At 51.3% G+C, this 23,406-nt stretch overlaps 2 protein-coding genes across 3 annotated transcripts in view; one reads left to right on the top strand and one right to left on the bottom strand.

Moving 5' to 3' along the window:
• LOC122726210 (NADH-cytochrome b5 reductase-like) overlaps positions 1-4,238 on the bottom strand; it is a 31,060-nt gene extending 26,822 nt beyond the window's left edge. Inside the window, exon 1 of one of the 2 annotated variants that reach the window (XM_043963808.1) lies at positions 4,120-4,238. Coding sequence is in view for 1 of the 2 variants with exons in the window: in XM_043963807.1 (XP_043819742.1) it covers positions 3,748-3,821 (74 nt within the window). In the remaining variant the exon portion in view is untranslated. Of the gene's footprint in view, positions 1-3,747; positions 4,070-4,119 lie in introns of those variants that run through there. The other variant, XM_043963807.1, reaches the window with a different exon arrangement.
• Positions 4,239-4,330: 92 nt separating this feature from the next.
• On the top strand, positions 4,331-14,914 carry MRPL37 (mitochondrial ribosomal protein L37). The gene is made up of 7 exons (XM_043999523.1): positions 4,331-4,697; positions 8,270-8,453; positions 8,561-8,676; positions 11,411-11,596; positions 12,806-12,963; positions 13,756-13,956; positions 14,705-14,914. The coding sequence occupies exons 1-7, from the start codon at positions 4,343-4,345 to the stop codon at positions 14,780-14,782; spliced, it is 1,278 nt and encodes a 425-aa protein (XP_043855458.1). The 5' UTR covers positions 4,331-4,342; the 3' UTR covers positions 14,783-14,914.
• The last annotated feature ends 8,492 nt before the right edge of the window (positions 14,915-23,406 follow it).

Here is a 23,406-nt window from a genome sequence, read left to right as displayed (position 1 = left end):
CCATCCAGTGTACTTTTCTAATGGACTTGCTGTGTTCATCCTAGAATTCTTCAGAAGGGAGATACATGGAGAGAAGATGCTCTGAAGAGGGGAGAGAGAAAGCCTTTGGAAGCTGCAGGCATGTGGAGGAAGCTGGCTCAGCAACGTTTCCCTGATCTCTAGATTATTTCTCTGAGGGTTGGCCCGTCTGCAGAGAGGAGGACAGACAAGAGCCAGCATCCTAGCTGGGGCAAGGAGGAGAGGAACGCAGACTCCAGGGTCAGTGCCAAGGCTAAGGGCTCTTCTGTTCACTATGAGGGGTATTGGCCTAGAATTATCCCTGTCAGTGATACCACAAATGTCTGTCTAGTCTAGGTATATGACATTCAGGACAAAAGAAAGCCACCTCCCTGGTGGTTCTTGAGGACAACTGGTAGCCCTTAGAACTGATTTTTCATCCCTTTTCTAAGCACTGTTCTTTAGGGGTACAATCTGCACTGTTCACAGGATTCAAAACACTCCACATAGAAGGACTTCTCAGGATGAACCCATTTGGGAAAATGAGCACAAACATATCACATTTATATTGTGCCTGGAGGTTTCTGAAGCCCTTTTTACAACTATTATCTCACTTGACTTTCCTAACATTCCCCAGGAAGTAGAATGTGCAGGTTTCCTGTTCCCATCAGAGATGTGGAAAATAAGGCCCAGAGAGGGGCAGTGACCTACCCAAGGTGGCACCGGGACTAAACGTGAGGGCCAGGAAGAAGGTCCAGGTCTTTCTGACTCCAAATCTGCCAGATAATTGGGGAGTGCTCTCAGGATAAATGCCCTAGTTTCCTCCCCCTCTCCCATCCTCATCAGGGCCCTGAGCAGAGGGAAGGGAGGAGCAGGCTTCTGCCCAGCCCAAGTCACCCACAATAGGAGACAATCAAAAAGATGAGGAATAGCTGGAAGAAAACCATTCTGGCCTGGACCAGAGGAAGGGGGAGGGAAGGAGGATGCTTCTCTGAGCAGCTGTACCCTGGGAGGCCCTAATGGGCAGAAAGGAGACAGGGAGTGACAGGAGGCAGATTTCAGCCCACTACTGAGAAATACTACTTCATGGTCTTTTGCCTCAGTCGCTTTGACACGGTCGACCGTCCCATCTACCCTTCTGAGATGCCACCTGTCCAACTGCTCTTCTGTCTGTCCTGTGGGCTTCTTGCCCTCTCCCCAAATGCCTACTGCCATCAAGGGCAGTCACCCAGGTTTGCGACCTCGACTCTCCAGTCCAGTCAAGTCTGGGCCGCTTCTCTCTCCACCATTTCTCTTCTCTCCACTCCCATACACACTCCCCTGTTCAGACCCTCACCACCTCCTGCCCAGGCTATCGCAATGACCTCCTAATTGGCCTCCCCATCTCACTCTAATATAGCCCACACATGGCTGCCAAAGTGGTAGTCCTAAAAGAAGGGGTGTCATACTGCTACCCACTCCCCACTTAATAATTCCTGTGACTCCCTATTATCGCTAGCATCAAATTATTGTTGAGGTTGTTCAGTTGTTTTTAGTCATCTCATTGTTCATGACCCCTTTTGGGATTTTCTTGGCAAGGAACTGGAGTGGTTTGCCATTTTCTTCTCCAGCTCATTTTACAGATGAGAAAACTGAGGCAAACACGATTAAGTGACTTGCCCAGGGTCACAAAGCTACTAAGTGTTTGAGGCTGAATTTGAACTGAGGTCTTCCTGACTCCAGGCCCAGTGCTCTCTCCATTGTGCCACCTAGCTGCCTTAAGAATCACATACTAACTCCTTTATTCAGTACGTCTTGCCTAACTATCCATTTCTCTCCTTCATATACTCTATGGCATAGCCAAACTGGCCTGGTTCCTCTCCCTCACACACGCCATCTCCAGCCTCTGAGCCTTTGTAGAGGCTGTTCCTCATGCCCAGAATGCCCTCCCTCCTCACCTCCACTTCCTAAATGCTTCATTTCAGTTTGTGCAACAACTCTTCTGATCATACCAGTTCTTGTACCTTCCCCCAACCAACAAAAGTACCTCATATTAATTTTGTATACACTTAATCTGTTCCCAAGAGAATGAAAGCTCCTTGAGCACAGGGGCTATTTCAGTTTTGTCTTTGTGTCTTGGCACTTAGCACGGTGCCTGGTATACAGCAGGTGCTTAAACAATGCTGGCTGCTGGCTTGAACTCAAATGCCAGCTCCTCCAAGAAGCCCTCCCTGATCCACAGAGTGGATTCAGAGCTTGTCCCTTCAACCTCCCCAAGCACTTTGGACTTCTCCAATGAATTCATTGAGGAAACATTGTATTGGGTCCCTCAGAGCATCGTTTTGACAGATTTATCACAGTAACATTATATCAGGGTCATGCCAGTACTGTATCCTCGTTATCGGAACCCTGCCTCACTGGTTCCTTTAACAAACATATACTGGGGCAGCTAGGTGGTGCAGTGGATAGAGCACCAGCCCTGGATTCAGGAGGACCTGAGTTCAAATTCAACCTCAGACACTTAACACTTACTAGCTGTGTGACCCTGGGTAAGTCACTTAACCTCCATTGCCTCACCAAAAAATAAAAAAGTTTTAAAAATTAAAAAATATATATATATATATATACTAATGACTGATCTCATATCAGCGCTGGGGAGACATGTGAAACATGACTTAGACCTCGGCCTTGGAGAACTTGCCTTCTGCTGGGAGGAGCTGGGATGAAGTTGGTTTGAAAGGTAAATGGGAATGTATAGGATGTTGGATGGGATGGAGAAAAAGGAGAAATCTAGGGATGTTAGAGAAGGAAGCAAATGCTTTGTCCTGGGGTTGGAGGCAACCAAGGAAGGCTTCCCAGGTAAGGAAGAACTGCATGATGAGGGGACAGGATATCCTAGGCCTTGGAAGAAAGGGCTGCTTAGGGAATGCAGAAGGAAGGAGGTGACTTGGGATTAGGGAATCATTAGTTCAGTTGAGTTGGATTGCAGAGTAAAAATAGGAAATGGGGGGGGAGGTGGGACATTCACCCCTTCTGAAGGAAGAACCCCCAAGCCTGTTTCATCACCTATCCAATGAGAGGGGGGGGGTTAGGCTAGATGATCCCTAAGGTCTCTTAGGCAGGTGGCTCAGTGGATAAAGCACCGGCCCTGGATTCAGGAGGACCTGAGTTCAAATCAGGTCTCAGACATTTGACACTTACTAGCTTGTGTGACCCTGGCCAAGTCACTTAACCTTCATTGCCTCACCAAAAAAAGAAAGAGAAAAAAAATGTTAACAAAGTCATCATTGATTCATTCATCCATCACTACTCTGGATTAATCCAGTTCCGAATCACATAATTATATTGTCGAATGGCCCAGTTTCTAAAAGAGCACTAAGCAATCAATCACCTAACAAGCATTTATTAAGTGGCTATTACTGTATATGCCCGGCACTGGGGGAGGGGGAAGGGGAAGTGGGGGGCATAAAGTGTATAAATAGGAAAGGGTGAGAGGGGTCCGCTCCCTGACAAGTCTCAACAGCTAAGTTCCAGCCACAGATCCCGGGAGTTCTCCAGTGAAGACCCTCAACCTTCAGTGGACACCTTTGGGACCGGCCAATCACCTGACCTAGAATGCCCGTTTCTGGGGAGCGTTCTGCAGCCTGACCCACAAGGACAGCCTGGGCAGGGATGCTAGGAGCAGACGCTGTAAGACCTGGGGCAGACCCCTTCTCCTCTCTGGGCCTCAGTTTCCTCCCCTGTAAAGGGCCAGGGGTACACTCTAGGTACCTTGACACCTTATAAAGAGCGCAAGTTCCGGGACGCTCCGCGGGACACCTCCACCCAGGCCAATGTGACATCATCAATGACCGCCTTAGGGGTCAGCTCCAAATCGCCCTCCGTTTTCTGGAGTCGAGCACCCCGGGGTGGGAGTTGGGGGCGCTGTACGACCCTTCACGACCCTCGGGGTCCCTCCCAGCTCTCAGCCCCCGCTGATAGGCTGGAAGGCTGGGCCCAGGAGGGGTTCAGGGGTCCGGGCTCTCTCCGGTCGGGCTCTATTCCTACTCAGCTCCTCTGGGATGGGCCACCCAACTTGACCCAGGCCGGGTACCCTCTCGCACATCCCAATACTGTCTGGTGCCGAAGCATTTCGCTACTCACCCCCGTTCCGGGCCGCTCTTCCGGGCTCCGCCCCCTTCGGGGCGTGGTTTGTACTTAGCCGACGCTCCCTTACCGGCCTGAGTCAGGGACGGGGCGGGAGGAAGGAGAGCTAGACCCACGGCGATTGGCTGCGGTAACCGCCGCTCTGAGTCCCGAGGCCCCGCCCCACTCCGCTCCGACTGCGCGCGCAATCCGTCTCCCGGCGGGCCGCGCGGCGGGCATAATGGCGGCGGCCCTGTGTGGACGGCCGGTGGTGGGGGCGCTAAAGGTGAGGGCTGCCCCGGGGAGCGGCCTGGGCCCGGGGGGGCCCCGGCGCAGCGCCTACCGGTGGGGCGTGCGTTCCACGCGCAAGCCCGAGCCGCCGCCGCTAGACCGCGTGTACGAAATCCCGGGTGTGGAACCCGTGACGTGGGCCGGCCTCCTACACCGGCAGCCCGGCCTAGCCAGGCCCGTGTTCCCACCGTGGGAGCGCGGCTGGAAGGACCCGAGGCGGCCCCGGCCGATCCCGCGTGACAGCCACCCCTTACGGCACGACGAGCCCTGCCACGTGGTGCACCAACGCTGCCGCCTGCTCGAGGGTGAGTGAGGCCGCCCCTGGGCTCGATACAGGCGGGGAAACTGAGGCGGGGGGGGGGGGGGAGGGGAGGATCCGGGAGGGCCGGACAGAGGTCGGGAGCATTTCAAACCTTTCCATTCTAGAGTGTTCTGGATTATGGGGGCCTTGAAGGCCAGGCTAAGGATTCCAGGCTTCATCCTATAGGCCAGGGCTTCTTAAACTTTTTCCACTCGCGACCCCTTTTCACCCAAGAAATGTTTACGGGACCCCGGGTGTATAGGTATACACCAATCAGACGTTTACCAGTGGTTTCTTTTTGTTTGTTTGTTTGTTTGTTTGTTTGTGTTTTTTTTAGTGAGGCAATTGGGGTTGAGTGACTTGCCCAGGGTCACACAGCTAGTAAGTGTTAAGTGTCTGAGGCCGGATTTGAACTCAGGTACTCCTGACTCCAGGGCCGGTGCTCTATCCACTGCGCCACCTAGCTGCCCCTACCAGTGATTTCTTAAATAGACTAAACTCTTCATGTTAAAATGGGGAAACTGAGGCCGGGCGAGTGGGAAGGTCTCATGGCCTTTCCTAATGCTCATCCTTCTCGACTTCTCTATGAAATCTGGATCTATTGACCCCCTTGGTTCTCTCTTCTCTCGAGGTTTTTGAGACCTCTCTCTCTCTCTCTCCTGGTTTTCCTCCAGCCTATTAGATTGATCACATCCTCTAAGTAGGGTTGTTGTGAAGATCCCCGACAGATAATGTTTGTAAAGCACGTTGCAAGCACTGTATATGTGCTGGTGTTAGAGGGCATCTCGAGCCTGTTTAAACTCGGCATGTCCTCCCCCTGCCCCCTTCTTCTCATTACTCTGGGGGCACCACCATCCTCCCAGCCACCCAGACTCCAGCCTGCCCTTTCTCTCCTCACCTTTCCCCTCAGCCAGTCGAGTTCTGTCATTCTGCCTCCTCTCATCTGATGCTGCCCCAGCCCTGGCATGGCCCCATCCCCTCACACCTGCATCAGGGGCTCTCCCCGCCCAGCCATCAGAGTGGTCTTCCTGCTAGGACCTCCAGGATCCGGTAGGAAATCTGCTCCCCTCTAGCCTTCACACCCTCCTAAGCTCTTCCTGCTGGTCCTCACACAAGACCCACCATCTCCTACCCTAGAGTGCCCCCTTCTCCCTGCCCATCTCAGCCTCCAGGCTTCCCTGGCTTCTTTCATTTCTCATCTAGAATCCCACCTTCTGCCAGAGCCTTTCCTTCTGCTACCACCCCCACCAGTCCTGTGGTGCCTTGTATGTCATTGTACACATCAAGGTTTGTATCTCACCAGCCTTGGGAGCACCTCGAGAGCAGGGGCCGGGTTTGCCTTTCTTTGTATCACATGGGTTTAGCCCAGGGCTTGCACATAGTAGGTTCCTAATAAATGCTGGTTGATTGTTACCCAGCCAGTGAGTGCACATGGGATCGGAACTTGACTCAGCATGATGAAAGCAAAAGTGACTTTGGAAGGCATTGGGGGGGAGGGGGGCACAATTTGTTGCTTTGGAATCATCCCCTCTTCTTCCGCCTCCCTCAGCCCACCTGTATCCTGGCGGCTCCCCCTGGAGCTCCAGGTCACATCTGGGGCCTTTCCTATTTGTGGGCCTCCTTGCCCTTTCCTGAAGATCGCAGCCACCTCCCTCCTTGGCCTCCTCAGCTCTGGTCTCCTCTGTGTTTGTCCTCCACGCGACTGCCAAATCTCTGTCTGTCCAAAAGCTTTGCGGGAGCTGTGCAGTCCGGCCAGAGCGGCTGCTTGTGGTTTCTTGTACCTTCTGCTTGGGGCACTCCCTCCTCATCTCTGTGCTCTCTCATCTTTGAGATGCGTGGCTGGACCAGATCATCTCTTAGGTGCCTCATGCCTGGCCTGCCAAGGGTCGAGGACTGTTTCCAGGCAGAGACACCGCGGACCTGAGTTTTCAGTCTCCCCTCTGATGGGTATGAGTTTGGGCACATCACTTAACCTCTTGATAGCCAGACAGCTTTCTCAGACTAGGTCATAGAGTAGCAGCTGAGCTGCATGGGGAGAGGGGTTGCTTCCCCTGGGAGTTACTCTGAAATGTACTTGTGAAATCACCAGTCTAGTCGCTAGCTTGCAGAACAAGGTGGCATATACTAGAGAGGTTTTATGGGACAGCAAGGAGACGTCACGGATCTGGCAGGGAAATGTGAGATCATCCAGGCCGACCCTTTTCTTGTGTTGCTGAGAACAGCCCTAGAACAGGGAGGGGCCTACTGAGAGCCCCATGGAATAAAGCCTTTGGACTCCAGCATCCCGTGTTCCTTACGCTGTGGTTACACGGCACTGTGACTAACGTCTCTGGGCCTCAGTTTCCTCCTTTGGAGAATGAGGGACTCAAGCTCATAAATCCTTGCTCTGTCCCTATTAGTAGATGTTTTGAATTGATCTGACCTGGGCGCTGTCAGCTCACTCTGTGGCTTGGGACGAGTGCGGCTGCACTTGTATCATCTCTCTTTCACTGACTGGGGAGGAAGCTGTCATGAATCCTGGTTTGGGAGGGGATCTTATGGCTCACCTAGTCTGAACACCTGTCTAATTCTGGAAGCTTCTCCCCAGCCTAACCGGACTGGTGGTCACTTGGCCTCTGTGTAAGCAGGCCAGGCGATGGCTTCGTGACAGGGCACCTCTGGGCACTGTTAGCTGTAGATGGGCTCTGGGACGAGTGACTGGTTTGGGACCCAGAGGCCCTGTGTCTGAATGCTGCTGCTCTGCTCTGTGTAACTTTGGGGATGCCTCTGTTTCTCATCTGTAAAATGAGGGGGTAGACTAGGTGAGCTTTCCATCCAGATGTTCAGCTTCCTAGGGAGCTGCCCAGCCTCACCAGACCTCCCTGGGGCACATCAACATGGCCTTGAACAGCAGCTCAAAAGCCCTTTCCAAGCCTGGAGGCCAAGGGCTGAGCCGGGGCTGTGACTCAGTCCTCCCAGTTTCCAGTCTAGGAGTAAAGCTCTGTCTTGAGAGCTCCTGATTTATAGCACGTAAACGTTCTTCTTTGGTCCTGGCACCACCAGAGTTACCCGGAAAGGTAACAGAGACCTTCCCCCTCGCCGCCCGCATTCAGACAGACTTCAGAACGTTTGTCTGTAAGTTAGGAAGCCTTCCTTTTGGCGTCTCTTTGGCCAGCATCCTGTGCCACCCAGACGGCCCCCTCCTCTGATAACGGTTCTTCCCCTTCCCTTATCAGAGGCTAAGCCTCACTTTCAGCCTGGCTCTGCATGTTTAATTCATGACTTGTCCCTGGGTCTGCAGAGCCTGTGGCAATGTTCTTGCTTCAATAGATGGCCTACTGTCAAAAGCGACTGCCCGAGCTCTGCCAGCCACATCTGGGCACTCTGAGTAGTGCATGGGGAATATCTGGCCAAGGGCTTGGACCCACTACTCCCCCACCCCGCCCATTACAGGATCCCAGGAGAGCTGCACCTGGGGCATGTGGGGCTGTCACCTTGTCCCCCCTCTGTAGGGAGTCCCCAAAACCCCTCTTTGATAGCCCCTTTCAGAGCTGCCACTCTGTCCTGATTGTCCTTTTTGCTGGATTACCCCCCCAGGTGTAAAGCAAGCCCTCTGGCTCACCAAGTCCAAGTTAATAGAAGGCCTCCCGGAGAGGGTCCTCAGCCTGGCCGACACGCCAGCGAATCACATCGAGAACCAGGATGAACAGGTTCAGAATGCCATCTGTCACGCACGCCTGTGGCATTCCGTTGAGGACATCCCCAAGAGAGAGACATACTGGTAAGCCTGAGAGCCTGCGGAAGCCCGTGGCCCTGCTCCGCTCACGCATAAGAAGAGTTAGGTTGTGGGCTCCACTCACCCATGTGTCTGTTGTTTCTCCCCCAAAGCCCTGTCCTTGTGGACAATCTAATACGTCTCTGTAATGCGAAGATTCCCCAGTACCCTGCTCTGACCAGGAGGATCCAAGCCAAGGACTACATGCTGTCAACCTCGTGGCATCGAGGTCAGTGCTGCTGGGGCCTGCATCCCTCCCGCCATCCATGTAATGGGTCAGTGGGCTTCCTACCTCATGAGTTATGTGGCATGTGCAGCAAAAGCCGCTGGTGATCCAGGAGTCAGGATACCCCACCTGCAGTCCTGGGCTAGCTGTACCCTCCCAAGTGCTTCCTGTACAAGGGTTACCCCCTATTAGAACCCAAGTTCCTGGAGGGCTTTGTTGGGTGTTTGTGTGCTTAGGGACACAGTGCTGGACACCAATAAGTGCTTATTAAATGCTTGCTCATTCAGGTGCCTTCCCAGCATGCTGTTCATTCATTCTCATCGGCCCAGTGTTTTCTTCCCCACCCTGAGCCCTGTTAGGGAGGGGCAGCTTTGAGCAGAGATGGCCAGGACCCCCAGGCAGTACCACCTTCCTGCTAGAGAGAAGCTGCTTGGCCAGAGCTCCCCAGCAGCCCCTGCTGCAGGGGGCCTTTTCAGAGCAGTCTGAAGTGACAGAAAGCCTGGTGCCCTCAATCAATTAGAACCTCATTAAGTAGAGAAGCGCATAATAGCGAACATCAAATGTTGCCTCTAATTAAACTCCATTCCCTGTAGTCACAGAGAAGGGATGTGTGGAGGATTGAATCAGAAACCACATTGGTGTGGTCTGTGGGGAGGCCCGACTACCCAGGGTCAACGAAGGTCCAGGAACAGCTACTGTCTTCCCTGCTCCTGTGGTCAGGAAATGGGAAGTCACCAAGTTATCTAGGAAGGAAGGCTTCTCTTCCTGCCCTTGCATTTTACAGATGGGGAAACCAAGTCACGGCATGGTAAAGTGACCCATTTTACGAGGGCAGCCAGGCTGGCTCTTTAAAAGCCTCCTGGACTCTGTCCACATGAGTCTTGTGCTCTGCAGAGGCACTTTCTTGGGCAGCTTTCCACAGCATGGCCGCTATTGCTCCGGCCCCTCCTCTTTGGGAGTTCCCAGCAAAGCCTGTTTATGAGCCACACAAGACCATCAGTCTCACTGCTCAAGTGCTGAGGGGTTTTGCTTCTTCACAACTACTGTTTCCCAGCTTATTAAGACATTGCCTTTACTTGGCTCTGAATGACTTTTTGAGGACTTAAAAGGACAAAGCTTTGGGGGGCAGCTAGGTGGTGCAGTGGATAAAGCACCGGCCCTGGATTCAGGAGGACCTGAGTTCAAATCTGGCCTCAGGCACTTGACACTTACTAGCTGTGTGACCCTGGCCAAGTCACTTAACCCTCATTGCCCAGCAAAAAAAAAACCAAAAAAGGACAAAGCTTTGGGCCCTCCAGGACCGTCAAAGCAGCGGCTAAGGCATTTTCTAAAGAGGAGCCCAGACCATCGGGTGCGAGGGGTAGTTCAGAACGAGGAGGGTGGTGGCTGAAGGGCCTGTGTTCCCCTCCCCAGGGCAGGCCAGCCTTGGACTTGGCTCGGGTGCCTGCCGGGTTTTAGAAGTGACATTGACAAGCTGGAGCACATCCATAGGAGGGCAACTGGGAGGTGACCAGGCCTCAGAATCACGAGTTTAGGAGGAACCGTAGCAACCTTTAACCTGGAAAAAACGAAACTGTGGAGCAAAGTGACGTGCTTTCCAGGTGTCTCAAAGGCTGTCACATGAAAGAGATGGGACTTGTTCTCTGCTCCTGGGGGACAGGCTGGAAGCTGCAGAGAAATCCTTTGGGGCTTGGGTCAGGGAGAGCCTGCTCACTAGGGGGCAGCGTGGGAACGCTCTGCAGGGGGTGCGGTTCCTGTTGAGATGAAGTGGAGCCAGGCCCCGATGGGAGCAAAGGCAGCTTTACTGGAGGCAGAACTTGGCCTCCCCTGGGCTCTGGGCTCTGGGCCTCGTGCCCATGGACCGAGGCTTCCTCCACTCCCTTCATTAAGCACTTAAGCTGGATTGTAGTGGGATACCAGGGAGATGTGAGGTTGGGGTGTCCTGCCCTTGTGCTGTTTGCAGCTGAAGAAACACTAGGTGCTGATGGGCTCCCTGGCTGGATCCATGATTTGAGCATGTACGCTGCTTCTCTCCTGCTGCAGGATGTAGCCAAGCCTGCCTTCTCATCCTGCTTGAGGCTTGGCACTCAAAGCTATTGCTGTCCTCGGGCTCTCCATTGGGGGGCCAGGGAATGAGGGTTAAGTGACTTGCCCAGGGTCACACTGCTAGTAAGTGTCAAGTGTCTGAAGCTGGATTTGAACTCAGGTTCTTCTGAATCTGAGGCTGGTGCTTTATCCACTACACCACCTAGCTGCCCCCTCGGGCTCTCCATTGGGCCAAGTGGTCTGCCAAACAAAATGAGGCTTCTGGGGATAAGGGGTTCATCAAAGGAGACTGGATTTAGAGCAGGAAAGGACCTTGAAGAAGCCCTCATCCCATTCTCCCTCTTGTTTTATCGATGAAGAAACAGGCTTTCCCCAGGATCAGACAACTAGTATGTCAGAAGTAGAATTGGAATCCAGATCTGGCTAACTCCCAGCCCCATATGCCATCCACTCCAGGGCAGAGGCAGAGGTAGAGATAGCTAATGCACATACCATGGGATAACGCGAATTATAGTTAATGGTGTATGTGTCACATCTGCTTAGTGGCCGGCCAGTTCTTTGAGGGCAAAGCCCATATCTTTGGGTCTCCCCCAGCATCTGACCCTGTTTTCTGTACTCAGTAGGGGCCTCATAAATGCATGATGTGCTTGTACAGTGCGGTAGCTATGTTTGCCTATTTCTCTCCTTACAGACTCCATTTTCCTTCAGATCCGTGGTCTTAATGGGACTCGTTGGAGTGCCAAGGATCCTTTGCTGCCCATCGCTTCCCAGGAAGAGGTCCAGGCGACAGAGAATCATGTTCTAGAGACCTTCTACCCCATAGCTCCAACCATTAATCTTCAGGAATGCGACATTTATGACGTGAGAGAAGACACAGGTTGGTAGGCCTGAGGCAACAACCCTCCCTTTACATGAAGGGCGGATGGGGCAGGTGGAACAGGATGGGATGGGGAGAGGGAAGGTGACTCTCTTTCCTACCATTATATATCCTTCCCCTTGTCCGGGTAGAAATGTAGTGACGTTAGGAGGTGGCCCAGACACGTGGCTATGCCAGGATTGTCCTAAGGCTGGGTGGGCATCGGAACTCGCAGCTTGCCACCTAAATAGGAGCCATCCTGGGAAGTGTGGGTGTGGTCAATCCCGGCTGCTGCAAACAAGGCCATCGGGTGAACTGCCTTCTGCTCTGAAATCCTTGCCCCTATCAGGATTCTCCCATCCCTCTTCCTCATCAAGCAGAAGCAGTGGCCGAGTAGTGTTTGTAACTCGGAGGACTGGGGATCCTTTTTTTTACCCCAGACAACTCCCTAATTAGACCCATGCTCTCATTTTTGTCATTGTCATTCTTTGGAGGGGGGTACACAGCACTGTAGGCTGAGATGGCCTCCCTCTGACACGGGCGGGCCGTGTGGCCCTGGGTAGTTCACTAAGACTTTGGTGCTGTGGCTCAGTGGTGGGAGCCCTGCACCCCCCCCCCCCATGGGGAATGGCTGGGTTGGAGGCCTCTCCCCCCAGTCCCCCAATTGGCCGTTTCTTCACTTCGTTTTCCTCATCTCTTTCCACCAGCTGTCACTAGAAGTGCTCAGGTGATCATAGGATCAGGGCAGCTAGGTGGTGCAGTGGATAGAGTACCGGCCCTGGATTCAGGAGTACCTGAGTTCAAATCCTGCCTCAGACACTTAACAGCTGTGTGACCCTGGGCAAGTCACTTAATCCCAATTGCCCCGCAAAAAAAAAAAAAGCTGTGATCTTTGATGGGGCAGCTAGGGTGGCACAGTGGATAAAGCACTGACCGTGGATTCAGGAGGACCTGAATTCAAATCTGGCCTCAGACACTTGACACTTTCTAGCTGTGTGACTCTGGGCAAGTCACTTTACCCCAATTGCCTTGCCGGAAAAAAAAAGAGAGGAAAAAAAAGGTGATCATAGGATCGATCTGCAGCCACCAAAGGTTTCTTCTCCACCAGCTTGTTGCCTGAGCAGTGCTATGGATTGAGGCTGAGGCTGTAAGGGGCTGCTCCCTGACCCGCCCAGCCTCAGTCCTGTGGCCGCTCATCTCTTCTCATGGGATGCCCTCTGTGATTTCCAGGTTTCCATGAAGGCTACCCCTACCCCCATCCACACACTGTGCTCTTCCTGGAGTCGGCGAACAGTTGCCGGGCCCGATTTCGACCTGAACAGCTTCGAGCCAAGATGATCATGTTTGCCTTTGGCAATGCTCTGGCTCAGGCCCGGAAGCTGTATGGGGTACGTGTTCTCTCATCTTCTCACCTGGCTCCAAAAGCCAGTGATCCTGGGCTGCTCCTCAATGAAGGCCAGCCGGCCTGAGCTCCCAGGGAGGCTCGGGCTGAGTGGGAGCAGCGTCGGGTCCCTTCAGCACTGACATGACGGGTGCTTGGTCTCCTTGCTCTCCCTTGTGAACAGAGAGCACCAGCCTTGTCCCCAAATCTCCCGTCACCTGTGGTTTTGGCGAGCAGATTTCACAGGCTGGTTGAGTGAGGCTAAGTCTGTCTGGAGCTAGGCTGTAGACCTGGAATGTGGGGTGTTTCCTTAGCCGTGCTCTCTGCAGACCCCGAGGCTGCGGAACGGCCCTTTCTGGGCACCCTTGGCTGGCAGCCAGGGGGGACGCTCTTGGGCACGTTCCCAGTCATTCGCAGCCTCTCCTGGGCGGATTGTGTTCAGCCCCCACCCTTTGCCAGATGCTCCAGGGGGCTAGTTCAGTCCTTGGAGGAGCTTTGGGGCTGGGCTCGGCCCCCACCTTTCCCTCCTCTCCTTTTGCCCAGACCCAGAGCTGCTCCTGCCCAGGAGGCCCCTTCTGGGCTGGGCCATGGCCAGCTCAGTGCCATCGTCAGAGCAGCCAGCCCACTGGAGCAGGAGAGCAGATGATCCGAACCGCAGGGGGAGAGGCCGGAGAGTAGCCAGAGCTGGGCCAAATCAAGGCTGGCTGCCCAGGTGCCCTCAATCCAGTGAAAGGGAGCCGGGCCCGGTGCTGTGTGCCCGCCATGATACCCACAGCTCTGCTTGTCTGCCTCTCCTCAGGAGGCTCAGGTACTGGAGCAGCCGGTCGTGGTGCAGAGCATTGGTACCGATGGCCGCATCTTCCAGTTCATGGTGTTCCAGCTGAACACCACAGACCTGGCTTCCAACGATGGCATCAAGAACCTCGTCTGGATGGATTCTGACCAGCTTCTCTATCAGCATTTCCGATGTCTTCCTGTCATTAAGAAGAAAGTCGTCGTGGTAAGTGTGAAGCCAAGTTGGTCCCCTCTTGTCAGCTGCACTCCTGTGTGTGGGTGTTGTGGGAAGAGGCCTGGCCGGGGGCCCCATCACAGTGCAAAGTTAGGCCACTCTAGGCCTCAGATTGTGTCTCCTCTTTGAATCAGGCCAGAAACCCCAGGACTCCAATGAGCTAATGAGGGGGTGGTGAAGCATAAGGTGTAAGTGATGAGGTCATGAGGGCCTCACCCCACTCTGTCCTCCTTGGCAGCATTAATCTGTTCACAAGTCACACTGCTAGGCCAAAGAGGGACTTCAGAGGTCATGGAATCCAGTCCCCCTCATCAGGAAGAGGAAATGGCCCAGAGGGAGAGGAAAGTTACACAGCAGGTCAGGGGCCAAGTGAGGATTCGAATCCAGGGTCCTCTGTCCCCACGTTCAGCACACTTCCAGCTTCTGGGCCTTGTGAGGCTCCTGGTGGGGGGCCCTGCTAGGCAGCTCGATGAGGGGATGAGAGCAGGCCGGGCATCCTCAGTGGGAGAATGAGCAGGTTTCCATGTCCTGACCCCCACTAAGTGCTGAACCACACGGGAGGGCCTCAGGTGCCTGCATTGGCTCCAAGGCCCTCCTCCCTCTGCCTCCTCTTGGGAGTGGGGAAGGGGCCAGGGTCAAAGAAAGAAGCACTTACTCATGCCCCATAAAACTGACCTTTGTTTTCATTCCATCCATGAAGTGGGATGGCAGAAAAGTGATTCTGTTGTATTCTCTCCAGGAACCTGTCGGGATTGTTGATTATCAGCCTGGGACTTTCAGGAAGTTTTTAGCAATGTACTTACATGGTGTGGCCTGAGTTCCAGCTCTTGGACTGTCCGAAGACCTTGCTGGGAACAGAGAGGCTGCCCGCCTGGGCTCCCAGCACAGCCCTCGCCCACATCTGTGCCCAATCTACCCGATGGCAATAAAGAGCTATTTATCTTCTCGAGCTCGTCCTTAATGCCAGAGTGTCTCCACCAGTGATGCTGGTACTTCAACAACGTTCTGGCCCTTTTTAGGAAATGACCTTAGCCTAGAGTGCCCAGCCTGGCATAGCAGAGGGTGTGCTGAGACTGCTGGGAGGGCAGTGAGGGGGCTGGGAAAGTCCCTGCTGGGGCAGCCGGCTTAGAATGGCAGGCACTGGTCCAAGCCATCCTGGGGAATTATGTGTGTTCTGGGAGGCTCGGTCTGCTGCAGGAATTACCCACTGAAGTCTCCTTGGGATCCCCCTAGGCTAGAATACCTTGAAACTCTGAGCTGGGGTTGGTCAAGAGCACCGAGTGCCCACATGCCACTGCTCCTGCTTGGTTTCTCACTAAGCAGCGCTGTTAGTCGGCAATAATTCCCCTCCACCTGTGGGGGTTAGTTGCCCTCTTGTCCCTGACACTTTATTTTGACTCTCCCGAGATCTTCAGAAACCATGAGCATTTACCAGGAGGCCAGCCAGTGGTGCCATGAGAGCAGAAGTCCAGTGTCAGCCCTTCTTGTTGCATCAGCTCCATCCCTACCTTACTCTGCTGGCTTGGGCCAGAGAAGAGCAAGGATGTGTACTGGCTGTGCGACCTTGGATAAGTCATTGCGCCCCCCCCCCCCATCACATTCCTCTGTAGAGTAGAAACAATCGATACGTGGTGTCACTGAGGGTAAGAAGTGATGTCTATAAGGGGATCGATAAACCTTAAAGCACGTTAGGAATATTAGGAACTTCCAGCTTAGACTTCCTAACCTACGAAACAGGTAATTCCTCTCGTAGTGTGCTGTGTGAAGATGCATCCAGCTCACAGAGAAAGAATTTTGTGAATTTTCAGTAGGCCCAAAGTGGCAGCTCTTCCGACTGTAATGGTTGTTAATAAGGAAAAGTTATGGGCTGAGTCACACCCTTGTTCCCGGGCCTCAGATATGGGGGGGTTGTGTAGAGGTCACAAGTTGTTTAATCCCTTTGGAAGCCCAGGGAAGCAGAGGGACCTGCATGAACTCACCCAGCTATGACATAACAGAAGCAGAATTTGAACCCAAGGGCTTTGACTCCCAAGCTCGGGCTCCCCCAGCAGTGGGCTGCCTCAAGGATTAGTTGGGCCTCTTAAAAGCTCATACACTGTGGGGGGCAGCCGCCCCCTGCCCCTGCACAGGCAGAGCACAACTCTGTGATCCTTTGCTTCCAGCTCTCATCGCTGGGTGAGGACAAGACGATTTCCGCTCTGGGGGCCTTTTCAGCCACAGTGCTGCCTGCTGAGGTCAGCACTTCTGGAGCCAGCCACTGAGGGGGTTTTTGTCTGGCCTTTGCAGTGAGACTTCACCCTAGCATGAAACTGGGCATGATCACAAGTTGTCAGTGAGGGGTGAATTGTTTAAAAACAAACAGCCATTCTTTCTGGACTTGTGTTCCTTGTGTTAAGAGTGTGTTTGTGTGTGTGGGGGGGGGGTGCGCTCGGGCTCAGGCCTGAGCAAGGGAGCTGCTCTGGCTTTATTGCTTTTTCCTGGCTGGGAACCAGAGGAAGCCAAGGTACCATCCAGGCAGCCATAAACAATCGGGGAGCCTTTGTTCCCCTGGAAAGAGCAGCCGGGAGAATTCTAGACATAACATCCTCCATGCCTTCTCTCACGTGCCATCCAGTCTGAACTTGCTCACGTTTGGTCTTTTTCCCTTTTTTAAACAGCATTTCCGAGACAAGCAGGCCTTCAGCTCACTCACTGAGGCCCCCCAGAACACTTGCAGAATCCCTTCACGTAGTCAGGGTAGCGTGACCCCCATTCAGTCAACTCTGCCAGCCCCTGACACCTCCAGGTTCAAATACAAAATCCTTTGTTGGACTTAAAGCTCTTTACAACCTGGCCCCTTCCTACCATTAGACTTTACTTCCCTCTTCATCTCTGTCTCCCAGCTTCCCGGACTCCCTTCAAGACTTAGCAAGATCTCTCCTGCAAGATGCCTTTCCAGGCCTCTTAACTGCTAGCTCCTCCCTCTGAGATTTTCTCCAGTTTATCTTGTGTACAGGCTATCCCAAAAGTCTGAGTGCAGTTTTACAGTGTTAAAGCTTAAACATTAAAGCTCTAATATTTAGCGTTTGACATTTAATAACTTAAAACTGCACAAAGATTTCTGGGACATGCTCTATATCCTGTTTGTACGCAGGTGTTTGCACATTGTCTCATCCATTAAACAACTCCTCTGTAGCCACAGTGCCTGGCACACTAATAAATGCTTGCTGGTGATTTTTCAAATGGCCAGGAAGCTGTCACCAGGGGCAAGTCACTTAACCTCTGGCAGCTTCAGGTTCCATATATATATATATATATATATATATATATATATATATATATGGGGGAGGGGTTAGAGTAGATCTGCTTCCAGATCTAAGAATCTCTGATCCCAGATCCATGGATGTGATGAGTAAACCTGTGATTTCATGGGTATAAGGGAGCTCTTCTATGAAAATACCCCTTGTACCATCGTTGTAAGGTTGGTTACTACTTGGACTCTTGGGCCAGAGCTCCTTAACATGCTCTGTGGAGGTCTGCAGAGAGAGAATTTGGGCCCATGACACAATTTTCAGAAACCCCAAGGTCATACAGCTAGTATGTACACTAAGCTAAACTGTTGGGACTTGAACCCAGAGCCCTTCTGGCATTCCATCCACTATGCCAAATTGCCTTTTCCCTAGATATCTGCTTTATAATAACCATTTCTTTAATGCTTTACGGTCAATAAACATTTATTAAGCACTTACTATGTGCTACACTAGAACTGCAAAAAAAGCAAAAGAGTCCCTGCCCTCGGGGGGTGCACAATCTAATGGGGGAGACAACAAACAAAAACGTACAAATAAATTATAGACGGGATAAATAGAGAGTAATTAAGAGAGGGAGGGCACTGGAGTGAAGAGGAGTTGAGGAAGGCTTCCTGGAGAAGGTGGGATTTTAGTAGGAACTTGAAGAAGGCTGGCAGAGATGAGGAAGGAAAGCATTCAAGGCATGGGGGATAGCAAGACCAGGGCAGTGTCAGAAGCAAGAAGGGGGTGTATTCAAGAGATGCTGCAGAGGTGAAAGTGACAAGAGATGCTGCAGAGGTGAAAGTGACAAGAGATGCTGCAGAGGTGAAAGAGACAAGAGATGCTGCAGAGGTGAAAGTGCCAAGAGGTGCTGCAGAGGTGAAAGAGACAGGCCTTGGCAACAGCTTGATTGTGGGGTGTGAGATAGTGAGGAATCCGGGATGACTTCTAGGTTGGGAACCTAGAGGCCTGGGAATGCGATGGTTCCCTTGACAGTAATATGGAAGTTTGGAGGAGGGGAGGGTCTAGGGGGAAATATACTGAGTTCAGTTTTGGACATGCCGAGTTTACAATGTTTATTGGGCATCCAGTTTGGGATGTCTGAAAGCAAATGGAGATGCAAGATGATGCAACAAAGAAGTGCAGGCTGGAAAGGTAGATCTGAGAATTATCAGCATAGAAAAGATAATTAAATCCATGGGAGCTGATGAGATCACCAAGTGAGGTAGTAGGAAGGGAGAGGAGAAGAGGGCCCAGGGCAGAGCCCTGAGGGACACCCATGGTTAGAGGGTAAGGTCTGGAGGAGGATCCAGCAAAGGAGACTTGAGAAGTGGTCAGAAAGGTTGGAAGAGAACCAGGAGAGAGGAGTATCCCACAAGCCTAGAGAGAAGGGAGTATGTAGGAGGAGAGAGCAATTAATAGCATCAAAGGCTGCAGAGAGGTCAGAGAGAATGAGGAGAAAAGGCCATTGGAGTTAGCGACTAAGACATCATTAGTAACTTTGGAGAGAACAGCTTGGGTGGAATGAGGAGATCAGAAGCCAAATCGTAAGAGCTTAAGAAGTAGACGCATCTATTGTAGACCCCTTTTCAGAGAGTTTAGCCACAGAGGGCTAAAGAGATATAAGATGATAGGAGGGATGGAAGAATCAAATGAGGGTATTTTTTTTTAGGATGAGGAAGACGCGGTCATGTTGGTAGGCAGAGGGAAACTGAGCTGGGAGAGAGGGGAGAGATTGAAAATAAGTGAAAAGGTGGGGATGACAAGAGGGGGCAATCTGTTGGAGGAGATGGGATGGAATGGGATCACTTGAACAGGGAGAGGGATTAGCCTTGGAGGAAGGCTACCTCATATGATAAGGGGTGAGGAAGAGGCGGGGAAGCTCATAGTGAATTGTCTGTTTTTTTCTGAGGGTGGGAAGGTTAAGATTTAACCAATGTATTCCTAATTACTTAGTGAGTGCTCTTGTTCTCTGACTAATTTATTTATTTTTTTGGTGAGGCAATTGGGGTTAAGTGACTTGCCCAGGGTCACACAGCTAGTAAGTGTCAAGTGTCTGAGGCTGGATTTGAACTCAGGTCCTCCTGAATCCAGGGCTGGTGCTCTATCCACTGTGCCACCTAGCTGCCCCGAGTGCTCCTATTCTCAAAGAATGGGGCAGAACATTTTTGGCAGAGAGAGGACTTGGAAATGGGGCTTTAGGGGCAGCTAGGTGGTGCAGTTGATAAAGCACCGGCCCTGGATTCAGGAGGACCCAAGTTCAAATGTGACTTCAGACGCTTGATACTCACTAGCTGTGTGACCCTGGGCAAGTCACTTAACTCTCATTGCCCCGCCCACCCCCCAAAATGGGGCTTTAACAACTAAAGGAGGAAGAACTTGCTAATTAAGGAATTAACAAATGTGTTTATTCAAATAACAAAAATTGTTGTTTGTCCTTTGTTATCGAAGAGGACCATGACAGATATCATGACTTGCACTGAATTGGATTTAAGTGAGGGAAGGCTGTGCAAGGTCCCCATCTAGGACCAGTGGCAAGATATACATCAGGACAACTGGTGATGACCCTGGATGTTTAAGGCAATTGGGGTTAAGTGACCTGCCTAGGGTCACACAGCTAGTGTCTGAGGTGAGATTTGAATTCAGGTCCTCCCAACTTCAGGGCCAGTTTTTTATCCACTGCACCACCTAACTGCCCCCAAATAACAAAAAATATTAGTTAAGGAAGTAAAATGCATTCACTGGCTTTCATTCACAAGCCTTTCGACCTTGATCAGAATGCTGAGCTGCAGTGGATGGGGAGAGAAGCCATAGTAGATTAGGAGGTAGGAGAGCACACCAGCCCAGGTGTTCTCGGGTAAGTTACTTTCCTTCTTAGGGCCTCAGTTTCCCTCATTTGCAAAGTGAAGAGGTTGGATATGATGACCTAGAAAGGCCGGTCCTTCTTTAGTGAGTCACTAAGCTATGAATAATTAGTTTTGACCATAGAAGTCTAAACACAATGCAAGTTCATGAATTTTCTGTGCTCTTCCCTGCTGAGGACATTAACCTCCCTCTTTAATAAAACAGAGCAGAGGAACAGGGACCCCCGGGCTGCTCCTTCTCTGGCCTGGTCTCGGCTGCTCCTTCTGATTCTTTACTAATCTTTCTGTGGCCTGGTTAATTTCACTGCCGTTTTCCAGCCCATGTTTTCTAGAGTCCAGCTGCTCTTCCTCTAGGACCCTGGACCCGGGACAGCTGTGCCGGCCTGGGCCTACGCTCCTCTTTCCCTTCTATCTCTGCCTGCCCAGCCTCCCCTCCCCATCTCATTTGGCAGTGGCTGGGAAGACAGTCCAGGAGTGGCAAATTATGGCCTGGGATGGGGCAGCTAGATGGCGCAGTGGTTAAAGCACCAGCCTTGGATTCAGGGGTACCTGAGTTCAAATCTGGCCTCAGACACTTGACACTTACTAGCTGTGTGACCCTGGGCAAGTCACTTAACCCCCATTGCCTTAAAAAAAAAAAATTATGGCCTGGGAGTCAGGAGACTCGGATGGAGAGATAGTGTCTTAGATCCCTTGTAGTTCAAACCTTGCCTGTTCTATATCCCTCCAGGCTCCGTTGTTCCATTGAAATAGTCTACTGCAAAATACCCTTCCCTCTTTAAAGGGATTAGGCAGAGGACTGCAGTGAATGGAATGAAGGAATCAATGAATGAACCAATGAATGAACCAACTTAAAAAGTATTTAAAGACTCTTACTTTGTGCCCTGCACCAAGAGAGTCCCGGACCTCTGGAAGCTTCAATTCTAATGAGGAAGACTGAGTGGCCTGGCTTTTGGAAAGGGAAGTCCAAGGGATGGTGATTAGAATTGCAAAGCTTCCAAGTGCATTTGAATTAGGATTTGATTCAATCTACCCCAATCTCAATCAACAAGCATTGCTTAGGCTCCTGTGTGTAGAGCTCTATGCTCTATGCTGGGACAAAATGAGAGCTCCCAATTTGGGGGAAGGTGGCACGTGTGTATCTATGTGCATATGCTAAATAAAGGCAACATAGGGAAGAGACTAAGTTGTGGGGGGATCAGGAAAGGCTTCATGTAAAAGTTGGTGTTGGAGCTGATGCTTGAAGGAAGGGATTCTCCAAGTTCCAACTGAGAAGGGATGGCATCCCAGGCGTGGGGACCTGCTGGAGCAAAGCCAAGAAGTGGGAGGTGGGGATGGCATGGTTTTGCAGTCCAGTTTGGCTGCATCTCAGAGTATGGGAGGAGGAACAGCATACAGTATGGCTGGAAAGATAACATCTGACTTTAAAAGCTAAACAAAGGAATTGTGATTTCATTCTCAAGGTAACAGGCAGCCTTCAGAGCTGAGTTATGGGGAATGACTGAGTAAGATCTCTACTTAAATCAAATTAATGGAGGAGGCTAAAAAGGGTTAATAGATAACCTAAGACTCAGGTGTAATTGGGGCAGCTGGGTGGAGCAGTGGATAGAGCACCGGCCCTGGAGTCAGGAGTACCTGAGTTCAAATCTGGCCTCAGACACTTAACACTTACTAGCTGTGTGACCCTGGGCAAGTCACTTAACCCCAATTGCCTCACTAAAAAAAAAAAAAAGACTCAAGTGTAGCTAAAAGGGTTAACAGAGAAACTAAGATTTGTGTTCTTATCAACTGTAACTAGAGGGTCCTTATCAACCAATATCAACAGAAGCTTAGGGAAGGAAGGTAACCAGGGACCATTAACCATTAATAGCCATTAATAATCCTGGTTGTCGGGAAACAGCAACTGCACCTAGAAACCAGATCTTAAAGTAAAGAGATATCCTAAACAGAGAGAGACTCTTGGGGTCTGACAAGTTTGAACGTCTTTAGGAACATGCGCAGAGGGACTAAAAGTGTCTTTAGACCCCAAAAACACACCCTAGGAAAAAGGTACCCTCCTTGGACGATGGCTTAGCACCCCAGGAGCTCCAAAATAGGATGTGAACCTCCCACAGGAGATTAAGATGAGGAAATAATCTACTTTTCTCACAATAAATATTACTCTTTTTCCTCTCACTGTTTGAGACGCCTCTCTCCCTGTGATCTCCCTGTGGCCTCACAGTATTCTAATAAAACTTGGGAAACTGAGTCACTGAGTCTTTTGATTCTTTGGGACGCCTCACGATTAATTTGATCAATTCAATCCACCCCTCCACATCAAAATCACCTTTCTTTATGTGTCGGACTCTTTCAAGGCACCTGCAATGATGGGACCTGAGGGAGAGATGGAACAGTTCACCCTCTGGGCAGATGAGGAAATGTAGGGTCAGAGAAGGGAGTGCCTTCCTCCAGGGCACAGAGCAAGTTAGTGGAGGAGCCTGGCATCAAGTGAACCTCAGCTTCCTGACTCTTAGTCTCTGATTTTGAGTGCCCTCCACCTCGTATGTGTGTGCACATGTGTGTGGAATGCACATGTATGGGTACGTGCCTATACATGTATTCATATATATAAAAACATATATATAGACACACATATATACACACACACTCCAGCTCATTTTACAGATGAGGAAACTGAGATAAACAGGGCTAAATGACTTGTCCAGGGTCACACAGCTAGAGTCTGAAACCAGATTTGAACTCAAAAAGAAGAGTCTTCCTGATTCCAGGCCCAGCACTCTATCCACTGCACCACCAGTTGCCAAGCTGGGTGAAGGGGTCAGCTTGTGAAAAGCTTTAAATGCCAAAAAGAAGATTTTTATATTTCATCCTGGAGATAATAGGGAGCCTCTGGACCTTACTGAGTAAGAGGTATCACGGTCAGATCTGTACTTTAGAAAGGTTTCTTTGGCAGCTGAGCAGAGGATGGACAGGTGTGGGGAGAGACTTGTGGCATGCAGTCCTCCTCCCAGGTGTGAGCTGGTGAGGGCTTGTACCAGGGGGTGTCTAAGTTTTTTTAAATTTTGAGTTCCAAATTCTTTCCTTCTCTCCCCTCTCTCCTCATTGAGAAGGCAAGCAATTTTATATAGGTTGTATATACATGTGCAGTCATGCAAAACACTGGCCCATATTAGTCATGTTATGAAAACACAGACCAAGAAAATAAAAATAAGAAAACTAAAAAAAAAAAGTTTAAAAAAAGTATGCTTTGGGGGCAGCTAGGTGGCACAGTGGATAGAGCAGTGGCCCTGGATTCAGGAGGACCTGAG

Source organism: Dromiciops gliroides, chromosome 4, assembly GCF_019393635.1.
Source record: "Dromiciops gliroides isolate mDroGli1 chromosome 4, mDroGli1.pri, whole genome shotgun sequence".
NCBI classification, from domain to species: domain Eukaryota; kingdom Metazoa; phylum Chordata; class Mammalia; order Microbiotheria; family Microbiotheriidae; genus Dromiciops; species Dromiciops gliroides.
This window is presented reverse-complemented; position numbering and strand designations above follow the sequence as displayed.

Excerpts from the sequence above, each read along its gene's own strand:
- MRPL37 (XM_043999523.1), top strand. The coding sequence starts at position 4,343 with ATGGCGGCGGCCCTGTGTGGACGGCCGGTGGTGGGGGCGCTAAAGGTG. Across the intron at positions 11,597-12,805 it reads TGACGTGAGAGAAGACACAG|GTTTCCATGAAGGCTACCCC; the intron begins GTTGGTAGGCCT and ends TGTGATTTCCAG. Across the intron at positions 13,957-14,704 it reads TTAAGAAGAAAGTCGTCGTG|GAACCTGTCGGGATTGTTGA; the intron begins GTAAGTGTGAAG and ends TATTCTCTCCAG.